The 23,580-nt window shown below is 38.3% G+C and overlaps 2 protein-coding genes and 1 long non-coding RNA gene across 3 annotated transcripts in view; 1 reads left to right on the top strand and 2 right to left on the bottom strand.

Moving 5' to 3' along the window:
• LOC136845088 (uncharacterized) overlaps nt 1–23,580 on the bottom strand; it is a 261,817-nt gene extending 238,237 nt beyond the window's left edge. Inside the window, exon 1 of the mRNA XM_067114919.1 lies at nt 23,138–23,580. The gene's annotated coding sequence lies outside the window, so the exon portion shown is untranslated. The remainder of the gene's footprint in view (nt 1–23,137) is intronic.
• LOC136844744 (uncharacterized) lies at nt 3,053–11,297 on the bottom strand. The gene is made up of 4 exons (XM_067113979.1): nt 11,293–11,297; nt 7,883–9,385; nt 3,574–3,762; nt 3,053–3,134 (listed from the first exon to the last, which is right to left on the bottom strand). The coding sequence occupies exons 1-4, from the start codon at nt 11,295–11,297 to the stop codon at nt 3,053–3,055; spliced, it is 1,779 nt and encodes a 592-aa protein (XP_066970080.1).
• LOC136844650 (uncharacterized) lies at nt 13,136–14,926 on the top strand. Its single transcript, XR_010854947.1, has 2 exons — nt 13,136–13,266; nt 14,544–14,926. It is a non-coding gene; the product is annotated as an uncharacterized lncRNA (long non-coding RNA).

Below are 23,580 nucleotides of genomic sequence, written 5' to 3'. Positions count from 1 at the left end.
TAGGAATCATTTTGACTGGAAGTCAGGTCTACATGTAAAAACCAGTCTTTCGGGCGACTTTGCAACCAGAGATTTCAGACTGGCCTTTTTCTACATAGTCCAGTTGATAACAATTTTCACATTTGTATTTTTGCCTCGCAAGAGACCCACCATCTATAGTATAACACTAAAACGAGTCTAAAATGGGATTCACCGGTCTCTTTAAACTACACTGTAATCATCACGCAGTAAACATCAGAGCAAAAGAAGCTTTCAGTCAGATATTATTTATTTGTATGACAAATGTTTACAAACAATATTTCCACGTAAGGACAAGTCAGTTTCTTTTCCATTTTGAGATATCTCAGCCGTTGATGAATTCAAATAAAAGATAGAAGGCATAAAATCAATGAGTATTTTTAGACACGAAAGCTCTCTGACTCTAGCATCTTTCCTTGAATTGCAAGTGAATGTAAATCGTCTTATTTTCTTGCCAGTACTTCTAAGGTCATATATAATGGACCATGTCTCTAGGTACTGAAATTCCTTCTCTGCGGGCTACCCAAGAGCAACGGCCCGTGCTGGCATGAGGCCAGCTTTAGCTAAAAAAAAAACAGCGAATAAAAGTCCCTTCTTTGATGACAATTGAACTTGTCGCAAAAGTCATGATAGTGATTAAAGACTGATGTATTCTATGGATGGTGAAGGCACCCAGCAAAGTACCTTCGCTAGGTATATCTATCTTGGAGCATTTTTTAGGCAGATGATAGACTTTGGCCGCCTCGTCATAAGATCTGTTCTGTAGGCATTACTTAAGGTTCTTTATACTATACCTCAGTTCATATTCTCTTTCTCCCATCTCACTTTCCACCCTCTCCTAGCAATTGTTTCTTAGTGCAACTGCGAGGTTTTCCTCCTGTTACATCTTGAAAGCCATTCAGCGCTGAATTACACGGGACCCAGCGCTTGCCCTTGGGCTAAAATTTTATATACCATTCCATCCCAGAAGATCTGTTGTTATTACTGTGTTTAAAACTGCAATGCTAACACGGCTCGTTGTTCCACTTTCAGATTTCACTGGTTATCACCCTGATGGTGGCTTTAGCTGCTCTTATGGGTACTTCGAGGGCTATGCCCGACCCCTACGCCCTGGCTGACCCTGGCCCAGTAGCAGATCCTGACCCCTTGGCCGGACGCTTCCGCCAACGCTATCACCGACCCCGCCCACATTACTGGTGAACTTCGTGACAGCAAAAAGACAGACATACTCCCTGTCTGAGCTGTGCGATGATGAAGAAGAATTTGCCTATGATTAATACTTGTAGATTCTGAGATAATCAGATTAATTCGCCTGTGATGAATATTAGTAGATTCTGAGATAATCAGATTACCTTTGAATTTATTTACTTTCCGCAACGCTTACGTGAGCTTCCAATGTCATCTCTTGTGATTACCAGAAATAAAATTATCACGAAGCATCAAGTGTGTTTCATCCCGCGTTCTGTGAGGCGATGAAAGTCGCGAATTTCTGCTCACGTTTGGAACGTGTCTTTAATTTTTACTGCGTTCTCTTCTCCCATTTCCTTATTCTCCTCTTCCTTCTCGTCATCTTCATCGTTGTTATGTTATGTTATGTTATGTTATGTTATGCTGCAATGAAAGAATTTACTGAAAACCGACGAACCCAGACTTCAACCTCAACGGTTCGAGGAGCGAGTTCCCAGACAGACAAAAAAAAAAAATATCTGTGGTGGATACTTTCGTCCGTCGTGCACAGACACCACCAAAGAGACCGAAACGTCGGCACAGACACTCATAAAGAAAAGAATACAGACTTTAGGCCAAAGGCCAAGCGCTGGGAACTACGAGATCATTCTGAGCTGAAACGGAAACTGACAGTAAGATGGTTTGAAAGGTTTAACAGGAGGAAAACCTCGCAGTAGTTCCACTATAAAACAATATTTAGGAGAGGGTGGAAAGTCAGATGGATGAAAGAGAATATGAACGGAGGTACAGTAAAGGAGGTTGCAGCTAGGGGCAGATGGGACGCTGCAAAGAACGTTAAGTTAAGTTTACCTTAGTTTAACCAGACCACTGAGCTGATTAACAGCTCTCCTAGAGAGGGCTGGCCCGAAGGATTAGACTTATTTTACGAGGCTAAGAACCAATTGGTTACCTAGCAACGGGACCTACAGCTTACTGTGGAATCCGAACCACCTTATTGCCTACAGTGCACCACGGGACAGACACTCACAGACCACGGGTTCTCCAACAGAATGGCACAACAACCAGGATAGACACAAATCAAAAGCGCACAATCACAGACCTTACAGCAGGTTGCCCCAGGTCCCTCAAAGGCAAGAAGGCACCAAAATGGTGCAATTAAGAGTTTATTTACAGGAACCACACGCTCCAAAAACACCTGGAGGACGACAGTGCCATAAAAAATATCATAAAAGAAAATGTCTCTCCCGTAATAGAAGGAAAAATAATCCTGGTAATCATGTATTTATTATAAAAATATGAAAATAATCCTGGTAATCATTTATTTATTATAAAAACATGAAAAAGGCCACCTCCTCATCCTGAAGAATAACCCGCCGTCCCGAGAGACAGAGTTGACAAAAATAGTGTCATCTATGACGCCATTCATATGTGTCGGACTGACAACTACCACATTATCAAACCGTCTCTGGTGTCATCCACAATAAGGTGCCATGTTCAACCACCGCAACCACGGACACCGCAGAAGACCGGAAAGGAATGAGTCGACGAATTGTAAGAAACTGAATTTCTCCCGACGACAATCACCAGGAACAGCCGAAACCAGCCGACGCCAAATACCATCGAGAGAGAGAGAGAGAGAGAGAGAGAGAGAGAGAGAGAGAGAGAGAGAGAGACCCCAACCTCCTCAAATAATAAAGCCAAGAAGGTCCCGGATGCCTGCGGGTTTTTACAACACAGATCCCCCGAGGCGGAAACTGAGTAATGGAAAAATTCGACCCGCCAAGACAAACCCAGTCTTCCTAGTATATAAATACCTGTTCACCTTTTAAATTCACACATTCTCTCATTAGGTGGCCACCTGCCCGTGCGCCGAGGCATAAGAGTAAAATGATATGCACTTTGGAAATTTTATACCACCTACCTGCTGACTAGAAGAATATGAGAAGAAGAATAGAGAAGACTCTATTTAAGCTAAATGCCGTTGAAACAGCAATTATTATTATTATTATTATTATTATTATTATTATTATTATTATTATTATTATTATTATTGGAAACCTATCACGAGAGTTCATAAATGTTCTAAAGGGTCTTACAATGTTATAAAGGGTCCACAATATTATATTATTATTATTATTTTATTATTATTATTATTATTATTATTATTATTATTATATTTTGAAATTGACAATTCGATACAATTTCTTCCTCCCCACGCAACGAAATTTAAGATTCTTTGAAATGCAAATAAACAAACAAAATTATAAACAGAAGTCAATATAAAAAAAAAAAAAAGTTACTGGTAAATCTTTCCTATTTTTCGGTGCAAGAGGGGGGGGGGGTTCCCCATGCCCAGGACCCACTAACCTTAGTGGATCCTGTCCTTGACCATTACGTGAGGACCGGCTCTGGGACTGGACACACCAAGCAACGCTCGGAGGCTTGATCAAGAGAGGTCCTTCAGTACACGGCATCACCAACAGCAGGATGAAGTTGGCAAGTACATATCTGCCAGTGTTATTCAAGACTGGTAGTGTCTTTCTCTTGTGAGGAAGGCTAGAAAGAGACGTCTTTACATGATCTTTGAATAACATCAGACGAGAAATGAGTAACAACACAGCCAAAGTAACTGGTACAAGCTACAATTCAGGGCAAAAAGATGTGGCCGGTGGGAATGAATGAAAAGGATTGGTTGGGATAGTGAACTTACCAGAAATAAATAAGTAATTAAGGGTTAATTAAGTAATTAAGGGTCGCTGGATTCTATGGACAGAGAAGGCATTCAGAAAAGCACCTTTGCTATATTTTTATTCTTATGGGTGTATACCGTCTTGGGACATTCTTTTGGCAGATAATAATAATAATAATAATAATAATAATAATAATAATAATAATAATAATAATAATAATAATAATAATAATAATAATAATAATAATATTAATGATAATAATAATAAATTATTATTATTATTATTTATATACAGTCTTGGTGTATTCTCTTGGAAGATTATTATTATTATTATTATTATTATTATTATTATTATTATTATTATTATTATTATTCACAAGATGAAACCTTTTCATAAGGAACAAGCCCACCAAAGGGGCCATAGGCTTCAAATTCAAGCTTCCAGAGAACACTGAACTGAACTGAATGTAGAATTTAGGCCGACGGCCAAGCAATGGGACACACGAGGTCATTCAGCGCTGACTCGGAAATTGACAGTAAAAGGTTTGAAAGGTGTAAAAGGAGGAAAACCTTGCGGTTGCACTAAGAATTAATTGCTAGGAGAGGGCGGAAAAAAGATGGAAGAAAGAGAATGTGAAAGGAGGTACAGTAAAAGGAACGAAAGGGGTTGCAGCTAGGAACATGGTGTTCATTACGAAGTAAGAGGAAGTAAAGGGGAATTACGGAAAGGAGAGATCTCACTTATTAAAAAACAAAAACTGAATAAACTAACAAATAGATGAAAACGTATTAAAATGCAAGGAGAATTGTATTATTAGGAAAGTAATGCATCGTAGCTTTGCTTGAACGTTTGAAGTTCCGGCGTTTACAATGTTCATGTCAGTTTTTCACGTCAACCTTTGTGATATCTCGAAATCAAAAGGTCGGAAAGCCTTGTGTGATTTCTCAAACGCTGTCTTATTTTAACGTGCTTGTTTTTCCCATTTGTATGGGGTAAGCACGATGCCTTCTTTTGAAGGACTTTGATTTGGCTCTGGGGCAGACTGTAGTCTCGATCAGCTGCCCTGCCTGTCATGCTTAAACACCGGTGTCGTATGTGCATGTATTGTACCAGCACTAGAGCCCTTTCTCCCAACGCTGTATGATGCGATAAATGAACCTGAATTGAACGTATATATATTTCAAAAGTATCATAGCTTATACTACTTCCCCTTGTCCCTACTTCCCATTCCTTATCATCATCACTGTTATACTGTAATGAAACAGTAGTGTGAAGTGATCAACAAATATAAATGAAAAAATCAATATTACAACATTATGAACAAAAAGACTAAATAAAAAATTCAAATATAAACTAAAAATGCTCACTTTCTCTCTGCTCGTTCGTTCTTGATTCTGCTAGCTTTCTGCCAGCACGGGCTCTTGCACTACCGGATCCAGAAGAATTTCATGGGCGGGGGGGGGGGGAACAATTTTCATACTATACAGTCCACACACTCACATATATATACATTTATATAATTCCATATTTTTTATTTTTTCCCATTTTTATATTTCTCATTTATGTTATTATCTAAATCTTCAATATTATTATTTTGTCATTATTTTTCATGGGGGGCACGTGCCCAGGTGGCCCCCCAACCCCGCCCCCCGGATCGGTTTTTACTTTATATTTGCAACTTTATGTCTGTTAGTGTTGTAACTTTTTTTTTTTTTTTTAGCTTCCAACCTGGAAACTGGAACTGTATCCTGGAACTTGGGATATCACTCAATAAACCTATTCTTTTGAGTTCCGTTTTTTTAATTCTTTATGTCTGTTAGTGTTTCATCCTTATATTTGCTGGAACTGTATCCTGGAACTAGGGATATCACTCAATAAACCTATTTTTTTTTTAATTCAGTCGGTTTTCACCTTATATTTGCAACTTTGTCTGTTAGTGTTGTACCTTTTTTTTTTTTTGCTTCCAGCCTGGAAACTGGAACTGTATCCTGGAACTTGGGATATCATTTAATAAACCTGTTTTTCTTCGGATTTCAGTCGGTTTTTACCTTAAATCTGAAACTCTCATATCCGTTTATCTCGTATCACCTTTGAACTTTCAACCTGGAAACTGGAAATGTAACTTTGGAACTGTATCCTGGAACTGGAGACACCGTTTAATGAACCAGTTTTTCTTTTCATGTCAGTCGGGTTTCACCTCAAATCTGAAATTTTTGCGTCCGTTCATGTCGTATCATCCTTGAACTTCCACCCTGGAAATGGAACTGTATTCTGGAACTAGAGACATCTTTTAATAAGACCTGTTCCTATTCTGATTTCAGTCTGTTTTCACCTTAAGTCTGACACTTTTATGTACGTTTGTGTCTAATCATCTTTGAACTTCCAACCTGGAAACTGGAACTGTATCCTGGAAGTACGTCATGGAACTTGGGATACCATTCAAATCATTCAATAAACCTGTACACCTTATGACATGCTTCTTAGCTCCTCCCTTCTTTACAAAAGTCCGGGACGCATATTCCCGAGATGTATACTTGTATTGGACCTTAAGTTAGATGCGTACTTCCATCGTAATTTGGGTGGGGGAAACGTAATGCGCTTATTTTCAAGGAGAGTCTACGGTTAGTTTTTAAGATATGGCGTCCCGCTTTTTTTCAGAGAGAGGTCCCGGGCTGGTGCAATGCTCGGTTACATCTCGGGATATTGCGTCCCGGTGCTCGTATTTATACCCGAAGATCTGCAAAGGGTACAGGAAAAAGATGAAGTAACAACAGCGTAGGTGATCAGGGGTAAATACGCAAGCGCTTTCCGGGTGGTAACTAATCCGGCTCGCTTCCACAACATTCTGAGCTGACGTAACGGAGTACACATACTGACGTCAGCAGGGTACCCACGTGATATCGATGGCTCTTTATCTGAACTGCGTATGATTATTATTATTATTTTTTTTTTTTTTGTCTATCACAGTCATCCTATTCGACTGGGTGGTATTAGGAGTCCATCACTTTTCTCACTATGTGCGCTGTTTCTAGTAGCACACTCCTCTGCATGAGTCCTGGAGCTACTTGGGCATCTAGTTTTTCCAGATTCCTCTTCAGGGATCTTGGGATTGTGCGTAGTGTTCCTATGATTGTGGGTACAATTTCCACTGGCATATTCCTTATCCTTCTTATTTTGATTTTCAGGTCTTGGGCATATTCCATATCCTTCTTATCTCGATTTTCAGCTCTTGATACTTATCAATTTTTTCCCTTTCATTCTCATCTACTCTGGTATCCAGCTGTATTGCGACATCAATACCATCAATATTATTATTATTATTATTATTATTATTCAGAAGATGAGCCCTATTCATATGGAGCAAGCCCACCAGAGGGACCACTGACTTGAAATTCAAGCTCCCAAAGAATATGGTATTCATTCGAAAGAGTTAACAGAAGATAATGGAATACAGAAAGAGGAGATCAGTTATTAGAAAACAAATTTACAAATGAATCGATAAAAATCTGAATAAGTTAGCAAAATACAAGGAGAATTGTTTTACGGTAGTAATGCGTTGATGCGTTGCATCGTCGCTCGAACTTTTGAGGTTCCAATTGCGCAAAATCCCCAGGGAGACTGAAGTGTTTTTTAGGGAACTTCAACTTCGACTCATAATAATTCCTCAGTCATTGGAGGTAGAGTGTCATACTCATTTAGCAGAGCGGGATACTCGAATAGAATATACAATTTAGGCCGAAAGGCCAAGCGCTGAAAGGGAAATTGAGAGTAAAAATGTTTGAAAGGTATAACAGGAGGAAAACCTTTTGCATTTGCACTTTGAGACAATTGTTAGAAGAAGGTGAAGATGGAAGAAAGAATATGAATGGAGGTACAGCAAAAGGAGTGAAAGGGGTTGCAGCTAAGGGCCTAAGGAAGGGACGTTGCAAAGAACCTCAAGTAATGCCTACAATGTACCGTGCGTGAGGTGCTCTGACGGCACTAACCCCCTACGGAAAGGAAGACTCGAGGACTTGACAGTCTGTAGAAGAGTTGGGAAGACTCGAGGACTTGACAGTCTGTAGAAGAGTTGGGGAAGACTCGAGGACTTGACAGTCTGTGGAAGAGTTGGGGAAGACTCGAGGACTTGACAGTCTGTAGAAGAGTTGGGGAAGACTCGAGGACTTGACAGTCTGTAGAAGAGTTGGGAAGACTCGAGGACTTGACAGTCTGTAGAAGAGTTGGGAAGACTCGAGGACTTGACAGTCTGTAGAAGAGTTAGGGAAGACTCGAGGACTTGACAGTCTGTAGAAGAGTTGGGGAAGACTCGAGGACTTGACAGTCTGTAGAAGAGTTGGGAAGACTCGAGGACTTGACAGTCTGTGGAAGAGTTGGGGAAGACTCGAGGACTTGACAGTCTGTAGAAGAGTTGGGGAAGACTCGAGGACTTGACAGTCTGTGGAAGACTCGAGGACTTGACAGTCTGTAGAAGAGTTGGGGAAGACTCGAGGACTTGACTGTCTGTAGAAGAGTTGGGGAAGACTCGAGGACTTGACAGTCTGTAGAAGAGTTGGGAAGACTCGAGGACTTGACAGTCTGTGGAAGAGTTGGGGAAGACTCGAGGACTTGACAGTCTGTAGAAGAGTTGACAGGGAAGGAGGAGACAGTCTGTGGAAGGACTTGACAGTCTGTAGAAGAGTTGGGAAGACTCGAGGACTTGACAGTCTGTGGAAGAGTTGGGAAGACTCGAGGACTTGACAGTCTGTAGAAGAGTTGGGGAAGACTCGAGGACTTGACAGTCTGTGGAAGACTCGAGGACTTGACAGTCTGTAGAAGAGTTGGGGAAGACTCGAGGACTTGACTGTCTGTAGAAGAGTTGGGGAAGACTCGAGGACTTGACAGTCTGTGGAAGAGTTGGGGAAGACTCGAGGACTTGACAGTCTGTGGAAGAGTTGGGGAAGACTCGAGGACTTGACAGTCTGTAGAAGAGTTGGGGAAGACTCGAGGACTTGACAGTCTGTAGAAGAGTTGGGGAAGACTCGAGGACTTGACAGTCTGTAGAAGAGTTGGGGAAGACTCGAGGACTTGACAGTCTGTAGAAGAGTTGGGAAGACTCGAGGACTTGACAGTCTGTGGAAGAGTTGGGGAAGACTCGAGGACTTGACAGTCTGTGGAAGAGTTGGGGAAGACTCGAGGACTTGACAGTCTGTGGAAGAGTTGGGGAAGACTCGAGGACTTGACAGTCTGTGGAAGAGTTGGGGAAGACTCGAGGACTTGACAGTCTGTAGAAGAGTTGGGGAAGACTCGAGGACTTGACAGTCTGTAGAAGAGTTGGGGAAGACTCGAGGACTTGACAGTCTGTAGAAGAGTTGGGGAAGACTCGAGGACTTGACAGTCTGTAGAAGAGTTGGGGAAGACTCGAGGACTTGACAGTCTGTAGAAGAGTTGGGGAAGACTCGAGGACTTGACAGTCTGTAGAAGAGTTGGGGAAGACTCGAGGACTTGACAGTCTGTAGAAGAGTTGGGGTATCAAACTGCCAAGTGCCAGAAGACGCAGAGTCCTTCTTACAGGTGAGTAGACAGGCCTTCCTGGAAATTATATGGGTGCTGCTACTCTTTCATCGAGAGAGGTAGTAATACTCATCGAAGATCTCGTTCCAGCACCGATATGCCGTTAATGTGCCTCGCTGTCGAACTTCTCAGTTCCAGAGGTCCTTTATTCCTCACGCCGTTGGACTGTGGAACAGTCTCCCTGAGGGTGTCGTACAACTGGAACCTCAAATGTTCAAGTGAAGATGCAATGGGTTACTACAATAAAGCAATTCTCCACGTATTTCATAATAATACTTACATTGATCTATCTATTTATTAATTTGGTATTTATTTTTTCAGTTTCTAACAGCCGATTTATTCTTTCTGTATTTCCTATTACTTTCAGTTATATACTGCTTTCAAACGAAAACCAAGTAATTGTTCGGAGGCTTTAATTTCGAGTCAGTGGCCCCTGTGGGCACGTTCCATATGAATAGGGTTCATCTGAATAATAATAATAATAATAATAATAATAATAATAATAATAATAATAATAATAATAATAATAATAATAATAATAATAATTTACCTTCAGTTGCTTCTCTTTCATCGCAACTGATGTGTATTTTTATGACATTATTTTTACTGTTTGTTTATTTCAATTTCTTGATATTTAAATCACATCGAACTATTTCTCGTACCAAAAAAAAAATCCTTATAACGGCCTTTACCGCAAGGGAGAAGCCAAACCACTCTTCAAGGTCACCTAACCTCTGCGAACTCACGAAGTATAAAAATTCTCACTGGTGTATCCTACCCACTGAACCCCCAAGGTATACCATCTTTTTCCTTCACCAGGCATTCCTTCAAGGGACCCGGTGGGACCGGTTAGGTCAAGAGCCTCGATCATATCAACAAAAGACGTTTTCGGGAAAGCAAACTGAATGAAGCCTGAAGGTACTGAATAGCTTCTAGTTTTGTAACAGTCGGAACTATGATATGGAACTCTGAATACAATTTCTCAGGTGCTGCTGATATTATTATTATTATTATTATTATTATTATTATTATTATTATTATTATTATTATTATTATTATTATTATTATTATTCAGTAGATGAAGCCTATTCATATGGAACAAGCCCATCAAAGGGGCCACAGACTTGAAATTCAAACTTCCAAAGAATATGGTGTTCATTAGGAAGAAGTAAGAGGAAGTAAAGTGAAATACAGAAAGAGGTTATACCTTATGAAAATTTCATTCATGTGTTTTTGGCGAGAAATAATTCACCAGGGGATCTAATTTTACAGTAAAATTAAAATAATATGAGCAATTTTTGTAACCCTAATCGCCAGAGCAACAAAATCGATTTTATCCGCATGGAATGTAAACACATCATGTGAAATTCGTACCTAGTCTGATAAAGGCTTCCTTTTCTTAAGCCATTGGTCTCAAATGCATCACCAACCCTTAACAGACTTGTATTGGATTTGGAATAGAAAATTTAGGCCAAAGGCCAAGCATTGGTGACCTATGGGGTCATTCAGTGCTGAAAGGGAAATTGAGAATAAGAAGGTTTTAAAGGCGTAACAGGAGGAAAACCTCGCAGTTGCACTATGAAACCATTGTCAGGAGAGGGGAATACTCTTACATTAGTTAGAAATCTTTCTTCTCTTCAGAAAACTATATTCTATATAATCTATTTTGAATAGCTAAAAAAAAAAAACAGTTCATTGATATTCCCTTTTCTTAATCACTGAACTATATAATCTGTGTATCTTTAATACATGACTGGTTTAAATCCCTTTGGGCATTCATCAACTGCAACTCTCTCGTAAAATACATAAGAATATTTGCAAGCGTATGCCCCAAAGGTGAACTCACCGCATGTCTTCATTTGGGAGAGAGAGAGAGAGAGAGAGAGAGAGAGAGAGAGAGAGAGAGAGAGAGAGAGAGAGAGAGAGAGAGAGATTAGGCTGTAAAGAGTGTGGGAGAGAGAGAAAGACTGAACTGGCATGACATGAAAATGTATGCATATACCTGTAAGAGAGAGAGAGAGAGAGAGAGAGAGAGAGAGAGAGAGAGAATAAACAAATAATCAAATTTCGGCAAAAGCATCGTTAAGTTTATTAACCCGGGTTTTCCCGAGCACCCAGGTAAGAAGAGAACCGCCACCTTCTTCCTACAAGGTATGCATCACGTGAACGACCCTGACCGTGGTAAGCAACGTGGACGGGCCTGTGATTTTTCGTCCCCACCCCCTCCCCACCCACCAAATCCCTCCACCCCCAACACTCCCCTCCCTCATGCTATTTGATGCTAAATCATGGCATTCACTATCATGGTCCTAGAATCTATAGTCAATTTTTCAATATCTTCCTGAGGCCTTAGAATATACAATTTACCATAAATATTAACAAAATAATTATTCAGCATTTATTCTGTTCACTGGCATAAGCACAACAGTTATTGTAATACTGAAAACTAACTGTAAATATCATAACTATCAGTCATTGTGTTAATTATCACAGTCTCAGGACCATCTGTCACAGGTTTATCGTTTAAATATCATTTACTCTCATCAATATCATTTACAGTTCACAGTACTTCCTACATTATTTACTGTCCCACATCATTTACTATCATAAACATCATTTACATTTCACAGTACTTACTCCCACATCATTTACTTTCATAAACATTATTTACAATTCACAGTACTTACTCCCACATCATTTACTATCATAAATATCATTTACAGTTCACAGTACTTACTCCCACATCATTTACTGTCATAAATATCATTTACAATTCACAGTACTTACTCCCACATCATTTACTGTCATAAATATCATTTACAGTTCACAGTACTTACTCCCACATCATTTACTATGATAAACATTATTTACTATTCACAGTACTTACTGCCACATCATTTACTGTCATAAATATAATTCACAATTCACAGTACTTACTCCCACATCATTTACTATCATAAATATCATTTACAATTCACACATCATTTACTATAATAAACATCATTTACTAACATAAATATAATTTACTAACATAAATATCATTTACAATTCGCTGTGCTTATTCCCACATCATTTAGTATCATAAACATCATTTACAATTCGCAGTACTTACTTCCACATCATTTACTATAGTAAATATCATTTACAGTTAACAGTACTTACTCTCACAAATTTATCCTTTGCTTAGAATTGACAGTCGCAGCCATATCACAGTCATAGTCATAATTCTCTCTGCCATATACAAACAATTTATAATTATGACACAAGTACACAAGGTAGAATAAATGTATAAGATGATGATACCCATAGTTATAACAGCAATCAAATTCAATAATCTGAGACGTAAATATTAAAATGAAAAATTATATTTTCAAAGGCGAAGGATAATGAATGTTAAATTTATACTTTAATGACCAGAGGAAAAAGAATAATCAAAATTTAAAGTCACGCGAAAACAAATCACTTGATTTACCTACGAAACAGTTTTCTGTCCTCACCTGAGTCCCTTCTTAGTTAAACAACATGGAAAGCGTGCCCAAATGTCACCCGAACCGGTCCTCTTTACATAACCGCCTTCCAATCTTTCCCACTTCCAGGCAGCCCCGAGAAAAACCCACTTACATACATACGAACACACACAAACGCCCCCCCCCCTTTCCTTGCACTCCTTAACGGGACAGTTTAGCAGGGTGCCGAGTGTATAAAAAGAGCAAGGACAGGGCGCGTGTGTATCAGAAGACTGGTGGACATCGTATCGTCGAGATTACGAGACTCTACAGTATATCTGCGCGCCTCTTCTCCATTACTCAACATGAAGCTGGTAGGTGATCTTGACTTGCTTTGAACAAAGTCGTTCGAGTTATTCAAGAAATCATTTCAAAAGTATTCTTAGAATGTTTTCAAGTTATGTAGTGTTTTGTGAACCCTAGTCATCAACTGAACGGTGCAGCCCAGCTGTAATGAGTGAGGGGATTAGGAATGACAACCTATTCAAATTGTTACACGCAGATGGTCTGTTGATTAGGGCAGAGACTGAAGAAGAACCGCAAAGAAGGGTGAGAGAGTGGCATGAAAAGCTTGAATGGGGTGGTATGAGAATACATGTGTAAAAGGCAAAGGACAGGTTAACTGTAAAAAGCAGAGGAGGCCTAGATTTAAAACATTTAGAGAATTTCTAATACTTAGGATCAACTTCAAACCAAGAGGGAAGGTGTGAACCTGAGGTTGAAGGTAGGACAAAGGCAGCTTTGGGGAAATGAAGGGAGGTGACAAGGGTAGTGTATGATAAAAGAATAAAGATCTGTTGCACAGTATTCAGACCAGTGATGCTGCAAAGTTTTGAAACGTGGGCACCAAGAAGGAGGAACAGAAACTGAAGTATACAGAAATAAGGTGCTAAGGTTGATTTTGAGGAACTTTCAAGGACAATGAGGAAATTAGGAAAGTCAGATTATTGGTATTGTAGTACTCGAGACAGAGGGTATGGGCATATGATATGAGTGACAGAGGGGAGAGGGAGTAAAGAGGCTCTGGTGGAACATGCTACGGGTGGAGGAAGAGGTTAAGGGAGAGAAAAGGATTAGATGGTGTGATAAAGTGAAGTAGATTTTGGAGAAGAAGAGTTTACCTGCATCAGGGCAACCGACCCCATAGCTTAGGGGTAGTCTGGGGATGAGGAAGAACCTTTGCATCACGTTAGTTGGAATAGAATATAGAATTTAAGCCAAAGGCCAGGATGAAAGGGAAATTAAGAGTAAAGAGATTTTAAAGGTGTAACGGGAGGAAAACCTCAAAGCAGTTGCACTATGAAACAATTGGTAGGAGAGGGTGGAAAGTAAGATGGATGAAAGAGAATATGAACGGAGGTACAGTAAAACGAATGAAAGGGGTTGCAGCTGTGGGGGGGGGTGTTCGAGGGAACGCTGCAAAGAACCTTAAGTAATACCTACAATGCACTGCCTGAGGTGTCATGTTAGTTAGGTTCGTGGTCCACTCTAAGCTATACCACCCGTTAGTCCACCCAGCTGGGGACTAGCGACTTCACTCCCCCATGAGAATTACTGAGAATTAAAGACGCGCCATCTTATATCATTGCAGGTTTCAACGTTGCTTTGCCTGATGGTGGTTGTGGCATCCCTCATGGGATCAAGCAGGGCCATGCCCAATCCAGAGGCCCTGGCTAACCCTGAGCCAGCAGCAGACCCCGAGCCTTTCTTCTTCAAGAGGAGGTATCATTATTATCGTCCTTATTACTACTATCGCCCATACTACCATCACCATCATTATTGGTGAGTCGCTTCCCGGCAAGTCTAGGGATGTCAATTCTGAAGGGGGCATTAGACAACAAGTCAACTACTGTACATCACCTTTCTCGTTGCAAATCCATTTCAACGGAACTGCTGACTGTTTACCAATGACATTATGTATTATTTTGTAAAATTTTATTCTTCTCTTGTAATCCAATAAAAAATCACCGAGAACCACTGGGTTTTAATTGCTTTTTATAATCATACAGAATTCTTTTTCAAAATATTTTATTTGTTACTACTATTTCCGAGAACCGAGGGGTTTAACTGCCCTACATAATCATACGGCATTCTTTTTCGAAATATTATTTGTTACCCTCCATCTAAACGAGTACATATACGAGTCTGAATGGTCTAGTTTTGGAATTTATTTCTAGCCGAAGTGAGATCGAGAAAATGCACTGCAGCTGAGAATTTTTGTTGCCTATTTTATTGAGAAATATTAGGCTCTCAGTTTGAAAAAGCATGGAGTAGTTAAGAGGACAGGAGGCTGAAAAATTCTCAACTCGAATATTGTAGTTACACATCAACAGTAATAACGCTGTCATTTTTGGGGTATGGGAACACTATCGTGAAGAAGAAGAAGAAGAAGAAGAAGAAGAAGAAGAAGAAGAAGAAGAAGAAGAAGAAGGACTTAATTATTTATGATTAATGTCTTCGTAGTTATTTAAGCATAGGCTACCTGCATCTTCGACTTTTCATCTTAAAAAAACAAACAGATGAGAATTCATATCAACCTTATCCCCGTAGGTGGATAGCGCCGTCAGTGCACCTCACAAGGTGCACTGTAGGCATTACTTGAGGTTCTATTCAGCGTCTATTCGGCCCCTAGCTACAACCCCTTTCATCCCATTCATATTCTCTTTTTTTCCATCTCGCTATCCACCTTCTCCTAACAGAGGTTTCATAGTGCAACTGAGAGGCTTTCCTTCCGTTATACCTTTCAAACCTTTTCACTCTCAGTTTCCCTGTCAGCGCTGAATGACCTCAAAGGTCCCAACGCTCGCTTGACCTTGGGCATAAATTCTATATTCCATTCCATATCAACTTTGTCACAGTAAGCAATTTTATATCTCACTGATTTGATTATCCTCAGCTTACTGAGTCTGCGACACTCGCCTCAAGAATGGCGCAACGTCAACACATTCCTGTTTTTCTTATATTCTTTCAAAACTGATTTAACCTTGAGACTTGTCGGTTCATCAGAGTAAAAAAAAAAAAAAAAGATTACAATCACATTTGATCCAGACCGAAAAAAAATATTCTTTCGGGGCACTCATGGAAAAACTTCTGTTTTTCTTTTCTTTTATTTTTTTCGTATCATTATTTCCAGTAACATAAAAAATTAGTTCGACACGTACTGAGAGCGACTTCTTTTTACTTCAGAAAATGAGCAAACATTCCTATGATACAAGCCAACAAGGCCACCGGTTTGCAAGTTTCCACGATATATATATATATATATATATATATATATATATATATATATATATATATATATATATATATGTATATATTATAAATAATTATATACATACATGACACATATATATATTAAATATATATACATATACACAATATATATAGGCCTATATATGTGTGTATATATATATATATATATGTGTGTATATATGTATATATGTATGTATGTATGTATGTATGTATGTATGTATATAGTATATATATATATATATATATATATATATATATATATATATATATATATATATATATATATATATACACACACACACATTCATATGTTATGTATTTATGTACGTATGTGTGTGTGTATTCAAGTACAAAAACGCAATACAAATCAGAATAACTACGCCAAGAAACTAAACTATACAGAGCAACCACAAAAATGAGGGAGTACATGCTACAATTCTACAACAACACAGACGGCTGTCAGATGATAGAGATATAACTAAGTTCCACACATAACGTAACTAAGCATCATGGCAAATAAGAATGGGAGCTGCTAAGTTAATCTTGAGTGGAACAAATTCAGGAAAAATAGACTTTCAAGGCACAGGACACTTAAATTCAGCAGGACTGCTTAGGGGGTAATTACCCAGTAGACTTTCAAGCCACAGGACAGTTAAATTCAGCAGGACTGGTGAGGGGAAAATTACCCAGTAGATTTTCAAGCCACAGGAAAGTTAAATTCAGCAGGACTGGTGAGGGGAAAGTTACCCAATAGACTTTCAAGCCACAGGACAGTTAAATTCAGCAGGACTAGTGAGGGGAAAATTACCCAGTAGATTTTCAAGCCACAGGAAAGTTAAATTCAGCAGGACTGGTGAGGGGAAAATTACCCAGTAGACTTTCAAGCCACAGGACAGTTAAATTCAGTTGGACTGGTGAGGGGAAAATTACCCAGTAGACTTTCAAGCCACAGGAAAGTTAAATTCAGTTAGACTGGTGAGGGGGAAATTAGCCAATGTTTCTGAGAGGAATGCCACCAAAACTGATTCAGAATGATGACAATGCAAGAGGCATCTCTGCCAGTGCACTTGAAATTTAAAGATTTTGGAATCAATGCCCCGTCGGTCTATGATCTATGAGGGTGTGTATGTGCGAAATGTCATTCGACCTGTTGAACGAGAGTAAGATCCAACAGGACAAAAGACAGTATCAATAGTAGCAGTAATAGTAGTAACAGTAGTAGCAGTAGTAGTAGTATCAGTATCATGCATCAATGAATGAACCACAAGGAACATCAACTGCTTGGAAAAGTTCCACAATGGATCTCGATGGTGGATTTAAGAAGAACAGACAGATACTGTCTTCTATAGTTATTGGCTTTTTGTTAATACTACTTTTTTGGGAGGGATTGGGGCCAATTACAATACAGAGGAAATCAGTACCGTTCTGTGGTTAATAACGATTTCCTTGACTATTTTTTCTGAAACTGATTCAGCCAAGGAAAATCAAGCTTGTTGCATAACAGAAAAGTGGCCCCCAACATTTTTTTTTAAAGGTCGAATTGGTGTAGGCATCCTATAGGAAAGTTTAACATTATCTACAGAATTCTAGAACATTATTTATAGAATTCTAGGCGCTTTCGGAAGCATTATCCAGTACCTACAAGTTTACCAGGGGGCGTTCCGTTATTATGAAACAGTTTTACTTGAAAACACCTGACGCGCTAAAGGATAGTTCTGTTAATGTTCAAACGGGTAACTGGCCAGCATTTACAGGTGTGTAATTGTAATAACCACGATTCCCTCTTCACTTCTCGATTTCTTCACCTTCTTCACACTCTTTGGATACGCTTGCCAAGCCACTGCGAAGCCTATTTCCAGATGAAGAACCAAATGGAGAAATTCTGACCAGGTGGTTAACGCGACCTCGCCTGATATACCGGGTGCAGGTTCGAATCCTGCACGGGCTCCAGAATTTTTCCATCTGGTTCTTCATTTGAATCTAGGGCTTTGTAGTGACAAACATATCTAAAAAGCCTTACGAAATAGAGGAATTAAGAGGCCACTGTGGTTATTACAATTATCATACACCTGTAAACACTGACCAGTTATCTTGTCTGAACATTAACAGGAATAGCCCTTCAGACTTCGTGTTAAGCGGCCACTGTGTTTATTAAAATTACATATGTACGTTAAAAAGTGACCACTAGAGTCTATACATTTACAGGTATGTTCAAAGGATTTACAGTCATATTCAAAGCATTTATAGGCACGTTGAAAGCACTGAGACCCAGTCCTTGATCACCTCGATTCGTGCGCAGACTCAGACAGCAAAGAGCACAATTGGAAACCGCCTCCTTATAAACTCACGCGGCGAATCATCACAATTCCCGTTTTTTATGCGAAAGAAAATCCCAGTAACGATGACGCGGCCGATTTCCAGTTTTTCTGGGCAACGTCCAGCGCTTTGCGAGAGAATGAAAAATGAAAAATTGGCCCCTGGGCAACCTCGTTCCGTTGCTTTTTATGAAACTTCAGGAGAAGAAAAAAAAATGTAATGTGCCTCCTCAGAGTACTGTAACTACTTTAACTGCCACTGTCTTTCGGTATATAAGAGGCTCCGAGTTCCCGTCCAGCGTGCCAGTCCTTCCTACATCGAGAACAGCATTGTATACTACCCCAGGTCTCACCTCACAGGCTAAACGAAATGAAGCTGGTTGGTAAATCTGTTTCCTTCGATTCTTTACGGGATGTGTGAAGCTTCTGGTGTCTTGGAAGATTTTCAAAACAAGTCTGACTTATTGTGAAAGTGTAAAGGAAGGGGTGTGGATTAGTAGAAAGGGATTTATCCTTTACAACGGCTCATAGTATTTACTAGTTCCCATGCTAAAGTTTTCTCGAGTCCAGCGACGTTTCGATAATCATCAATCGGGTTCTTGAGATTTCAGTTATATTTTGAAGTCTTGGGGTTGTGATTTAAAAAGCCTTTCTCATGATCTGATAGATTCTTGTACTTTTTCCCTCCAAAGACTTGTTCGGGTTACTAATGAACACGAGTGCCTTTCACGACGGCCAAAAACGCGGGAAAATTGTAAAACAGCTTAAAGTACCTAAAGAGAGAAATATTTCTAAGAACCACTGTTGTTTCAGAACTATTTTTGAGGGGTGTACAAGCCTATAAGTATTAACGTTTCCCCTGCATTTAATTTATAAACTGTAGCCTTTGATTACCAAGTTTTGTGAATCCTTGAAGGCGTAAGATCAGTACTGATTCCCACAAGAAATCAGATTATCCGCAGAATGGTCCAGTCTGTTTGCAAAACCCGCTGAAAGCGTGTTAAATTCGGAATAAATTGAATTAATCAAAAAGATATTACAGGTCTTTAAAAATTCATCGTGTTTATATTAAACATTTCTAGAACTAACAAATTTTGTTAGCGTGACTTTAAAATAATTAAAGGGATATGCATTTTAAAAAATCATTCTGCAAGTAACTTGTTAAGAAGTTAATACATTTGCGAATGTCATCGAAGATACCTACTACTGCCGAAGATGGTGTTTGATCAAAATAAATAATTAGGTCTTGAACTAATAATATTAATCTCTTTAAATAATTAGGTCTTGAACTGATAATATTAGTGTTTTCAGATGACAATGTCATAATCACTGTTGTTCCTAGATTCTAACTATCTGGCTATCTATCTGTCTATTCATTAATAACTTATCTCTTCCTTCTGTTCACTGTTACTTTCTGTTACTTCTTTCAAATAAACTAAATAAGCTCTATGATATTCTTTGGTAGCTTGAATTTCAAATCAATGGCCCCTTTTGGGCTTTTTCCATATGATTAGTGTTCATATCCTTAATAATAATAATAATAATAATAATAATAATAATAATAATACTATCTATTTCATTGTGCTTAACAAATATCTTGTAAAACATTTCTTTACAATACCCCTAGTATGGATAAAAAGCGTCTGGAATGCTAAAATAAATAACTGCCCAAAAACTGCCTTTTTCTAACAGGTAACACTGACCCTAGTAGTCCTATTGGGCTTCCTAGTCCTGACGGAGTTTGGGGCTGCCTTGCCCGCGCCCGAACCCGACCCAGCGGCGAACCCGGGACCCAGCCCCCTATTCCTGAACTTAGATCAGAAGACGAAGCTCCTGAAAGGAATCAGCAAGGTGGTCCATGCTCTGAAGGGCAAATATACATAGGCATTACATTACGGATGTTCGTCTTGGAAAACTGTTACTAAACAATGGAGTCACTCTATTGGCCGATTCTGTAATACGTAAAAATAATATAAATAATTATGTATATTACAGTATATAAATATATGTGTATTTTATATTTTATATAGCCATGAATATATATATATATTTATATATATATATATATATATATATATATATATATATATATATATATATATATATATATGTATATGTATATTAAATTCGCCTTCATCAATGTACTCAAATGTGTCTTTCCAACCTTTCCTTGTGAATACAAATTGAAAAAGAATAATTGTTTTTCATGTTACCATACCTACAAAATGCAAGTGTGCTGGTAAAATCTAATACACTGGAAGAAAAATTCAATCGCTGTGATGGACGTTAATTTTAATACAATATCAGATGTTAACAAAGCATCAGAAATTTATTCCCTAACTTTACTGCTCTGTTTTCGTTTTATAAACCAAGTGTTTCAGTTAACTGAGCTTCACTTCACCCCACTGACGAAGTAAGGTAGATATTTAAAAATCAGTATACTGCTTTCAAGTAATACAAAATTTTCATTTAAGTATTTCTCATTTACTTTTCCAGCCACCTGAATATTGTACCAGTGGCGATACTGACCAAAAATGATTAGAACAGGCCACTGGCCACATTATAAACTTAGCCTACTTGCCTACTCCCTCACGTAACTTGGAAATAATGCATAGTTCCTCCAGCCCAATCACTTCATATGAAGCATTTACATTGCCTTTCGTCCAGGTGTCATACTTTTCATTATACTTATTTCTGGCAATATTGGTGTAAAATGGTAAATATAGACAATAACTGGTATAAATGGTAAATATTCACAATAACCTATGTAAAATGGTGAATATAGACAACTTATGTAAAATGGTGAATATTCACAATAACTTATGTAAAATGGTAAATATAGACAATAACTTATGTAAAATGGTAAATATTCACAATAACTTATGTAAAATGGTAAATACAGACAATAACTTACGTAAAATGGTAAATATGCATAATAACTAGTATAAAATGGTAAATATACACAATAACTTATGTAAAATGGTAAATATACGTAACTGGTATAAGATGGTAAATATAAACAATAACTTATGTAAGATGGTAAATATACACAATAACAAGTATAAAATGGTAAATATACACAATAAACTAAATGTTCAACCAAACATAAACCCTTGCTGCAAGAAACTCCAGCAACTTTTGGCCATTTTCCAAAAATCACACGAAACATTCCGAAATGAACGCTAACAGCAGGATTGCCAACCTCACGTGACCTCCGGATACAATTAAACGACATGATAATTTAAAAATGGATACGAGACGGGTTGGTTGGCCTGGAACTCCCCTCATCCGGGAGTGCAATATGGCGGGGTTCTTCCTAGCCAAGCTGAAGGCTTACGGAGAATCGACACAATGAGATGTAAATGACGATAATATTACCGAATAAAAACTTGATATATCTAGAATTGGATTCGCGATGATTAGTCATTATCAATATCGAGAAGGTGGTTCCATAACTGGTCGAATTATACTCCAGTGCAAGCATAAGCATAGGCAGGTTAGGTCTAATGTTTCAGACTAACTTTTAAAAACCTCATATTGCGACGTAAATGACGCTGATATTACAAAATAAAAGTTTTATATAACTAGTACTCGATTTATGCTGAATAATTATTGACAATATCAAGAAGGTGGTTCAATAATTGGTCGAATTAGTCACCGGTACATAGGCTTGGGCAGGTTAGGCCTACTGTACAGCCTAGGTTTTAAAACCACATAAAACGCTGTAAATGACACTAATATTACAAACAAAAAAAAATTGATATTACTAGAATTGGAATTACGAAAAATAATCATGAACAATATCAAGAAAAAGGGTCGATAACTGGTCGAATTATTCAAAGGTTTAAGCAAAACCCTAGACAGGTTGGTCTAATGTTTCAGTCTAACTTTTAAAAACCGCATATAACGATGTAAGTGACGCTAACATTATGAAACAGAATTTGATATAACTAGAATTCGATTCACGAAGAATAATTATCAACAATATCAAGAAAATGGGTTAATAATTGGTCGAATTATACTCCGATTAAGCATAAGCCTAGGCTGGTTAGGTCTAAAATTTCAGCCTAGGTTTTAAAACTACATAAAACGCTGTACATGACCCTAATATAAAAAAAAAAACAGTTTAATATAACTAAAATTCGATTCACGAAGAATAAATCATTAACAGTATCAAGAAGGTACTTCAATAATTGGCCGAAATATTCAAAGGTTACAACATACAAGATACGTCTAACGTCGAGACTAAGTTTTAAAACCCCTTATATACCGATGTAAATAACGCTAATATTACAATATTAGTTTGATTATAACTAGAACTGGAATCACGAAGAATAATTAATCAAGAAATAGGGTTAATAACTGGTCGAATATGACTAGGAACGTTAGCCTAAGTGTAATGCCTAGGTTTTAAAACCCGCATGTAACGAATCAACTGACATTAAATTGACATTTGTAATATAAATAAGCCAAACAGTTATTAAATATCTAGCATGTTTTACGAGGAATTGCAGAAATATTAAAAATATATTTAAAAAAACGTGAAATCAAACAATAAATGAATAAACAGTCGAATTGAATCTTAGTACTTATGTTACAGCATTGCGCCAAAACTCACCTAGATCTTTTCTGTTTTTTTCTTCTTCTGTAACCCTCGCGTTTCTATTTCCAGGTTTGCTTCTTGACCGAATTCACTTCCATATTCCTTTTTTTATGTAAAGTAAACACTTCCTTATCACTTCGTCGTGAAATGTGTTTTTAATTTCACATGAACGATAAAAATACACTTCACTCATTCTTCCGCCATGATGTCAAAGGAGGTTGTCTTTAGCCTACGTCTCTTGAGCCGGTTAACCGATCTGACAGCAAAACGTCTCACATTTTCCTTCTTTTCTTCCTTATACCTCTGTTTATCCTTCGTTTTTCTTCTATGCACTTCTTTCTACGTCCCGATTTCACATTTAAAATAGGCACTGTCATTATGGGCCCCGGGTGGGATGCGAACGCACACCTTACCACACAACACCCGAGGCACCACTGACCACTACATCACCCTATTAC

This window comes from Macrobrachium rosenbergii, chromosome 13 (genome assembly GCF_040412425.1).
Source record: "Macrobrachium rosenbergii isolate ZJJX-2024 chromosome 13, ASM4041242v1, whole genome shotgun sequence".
Taxonomy (NCBI): domain Eukaryota; kingdom Metazoa; phylum Arthropoda; class Malacostraca; order Decapoda; family Palaemonidae; genus Macrobrachium; species Macrobrachium rosenbergii.
This window is presented reverse-complemented; position numbering and strand designations above follow the sequence as displayed.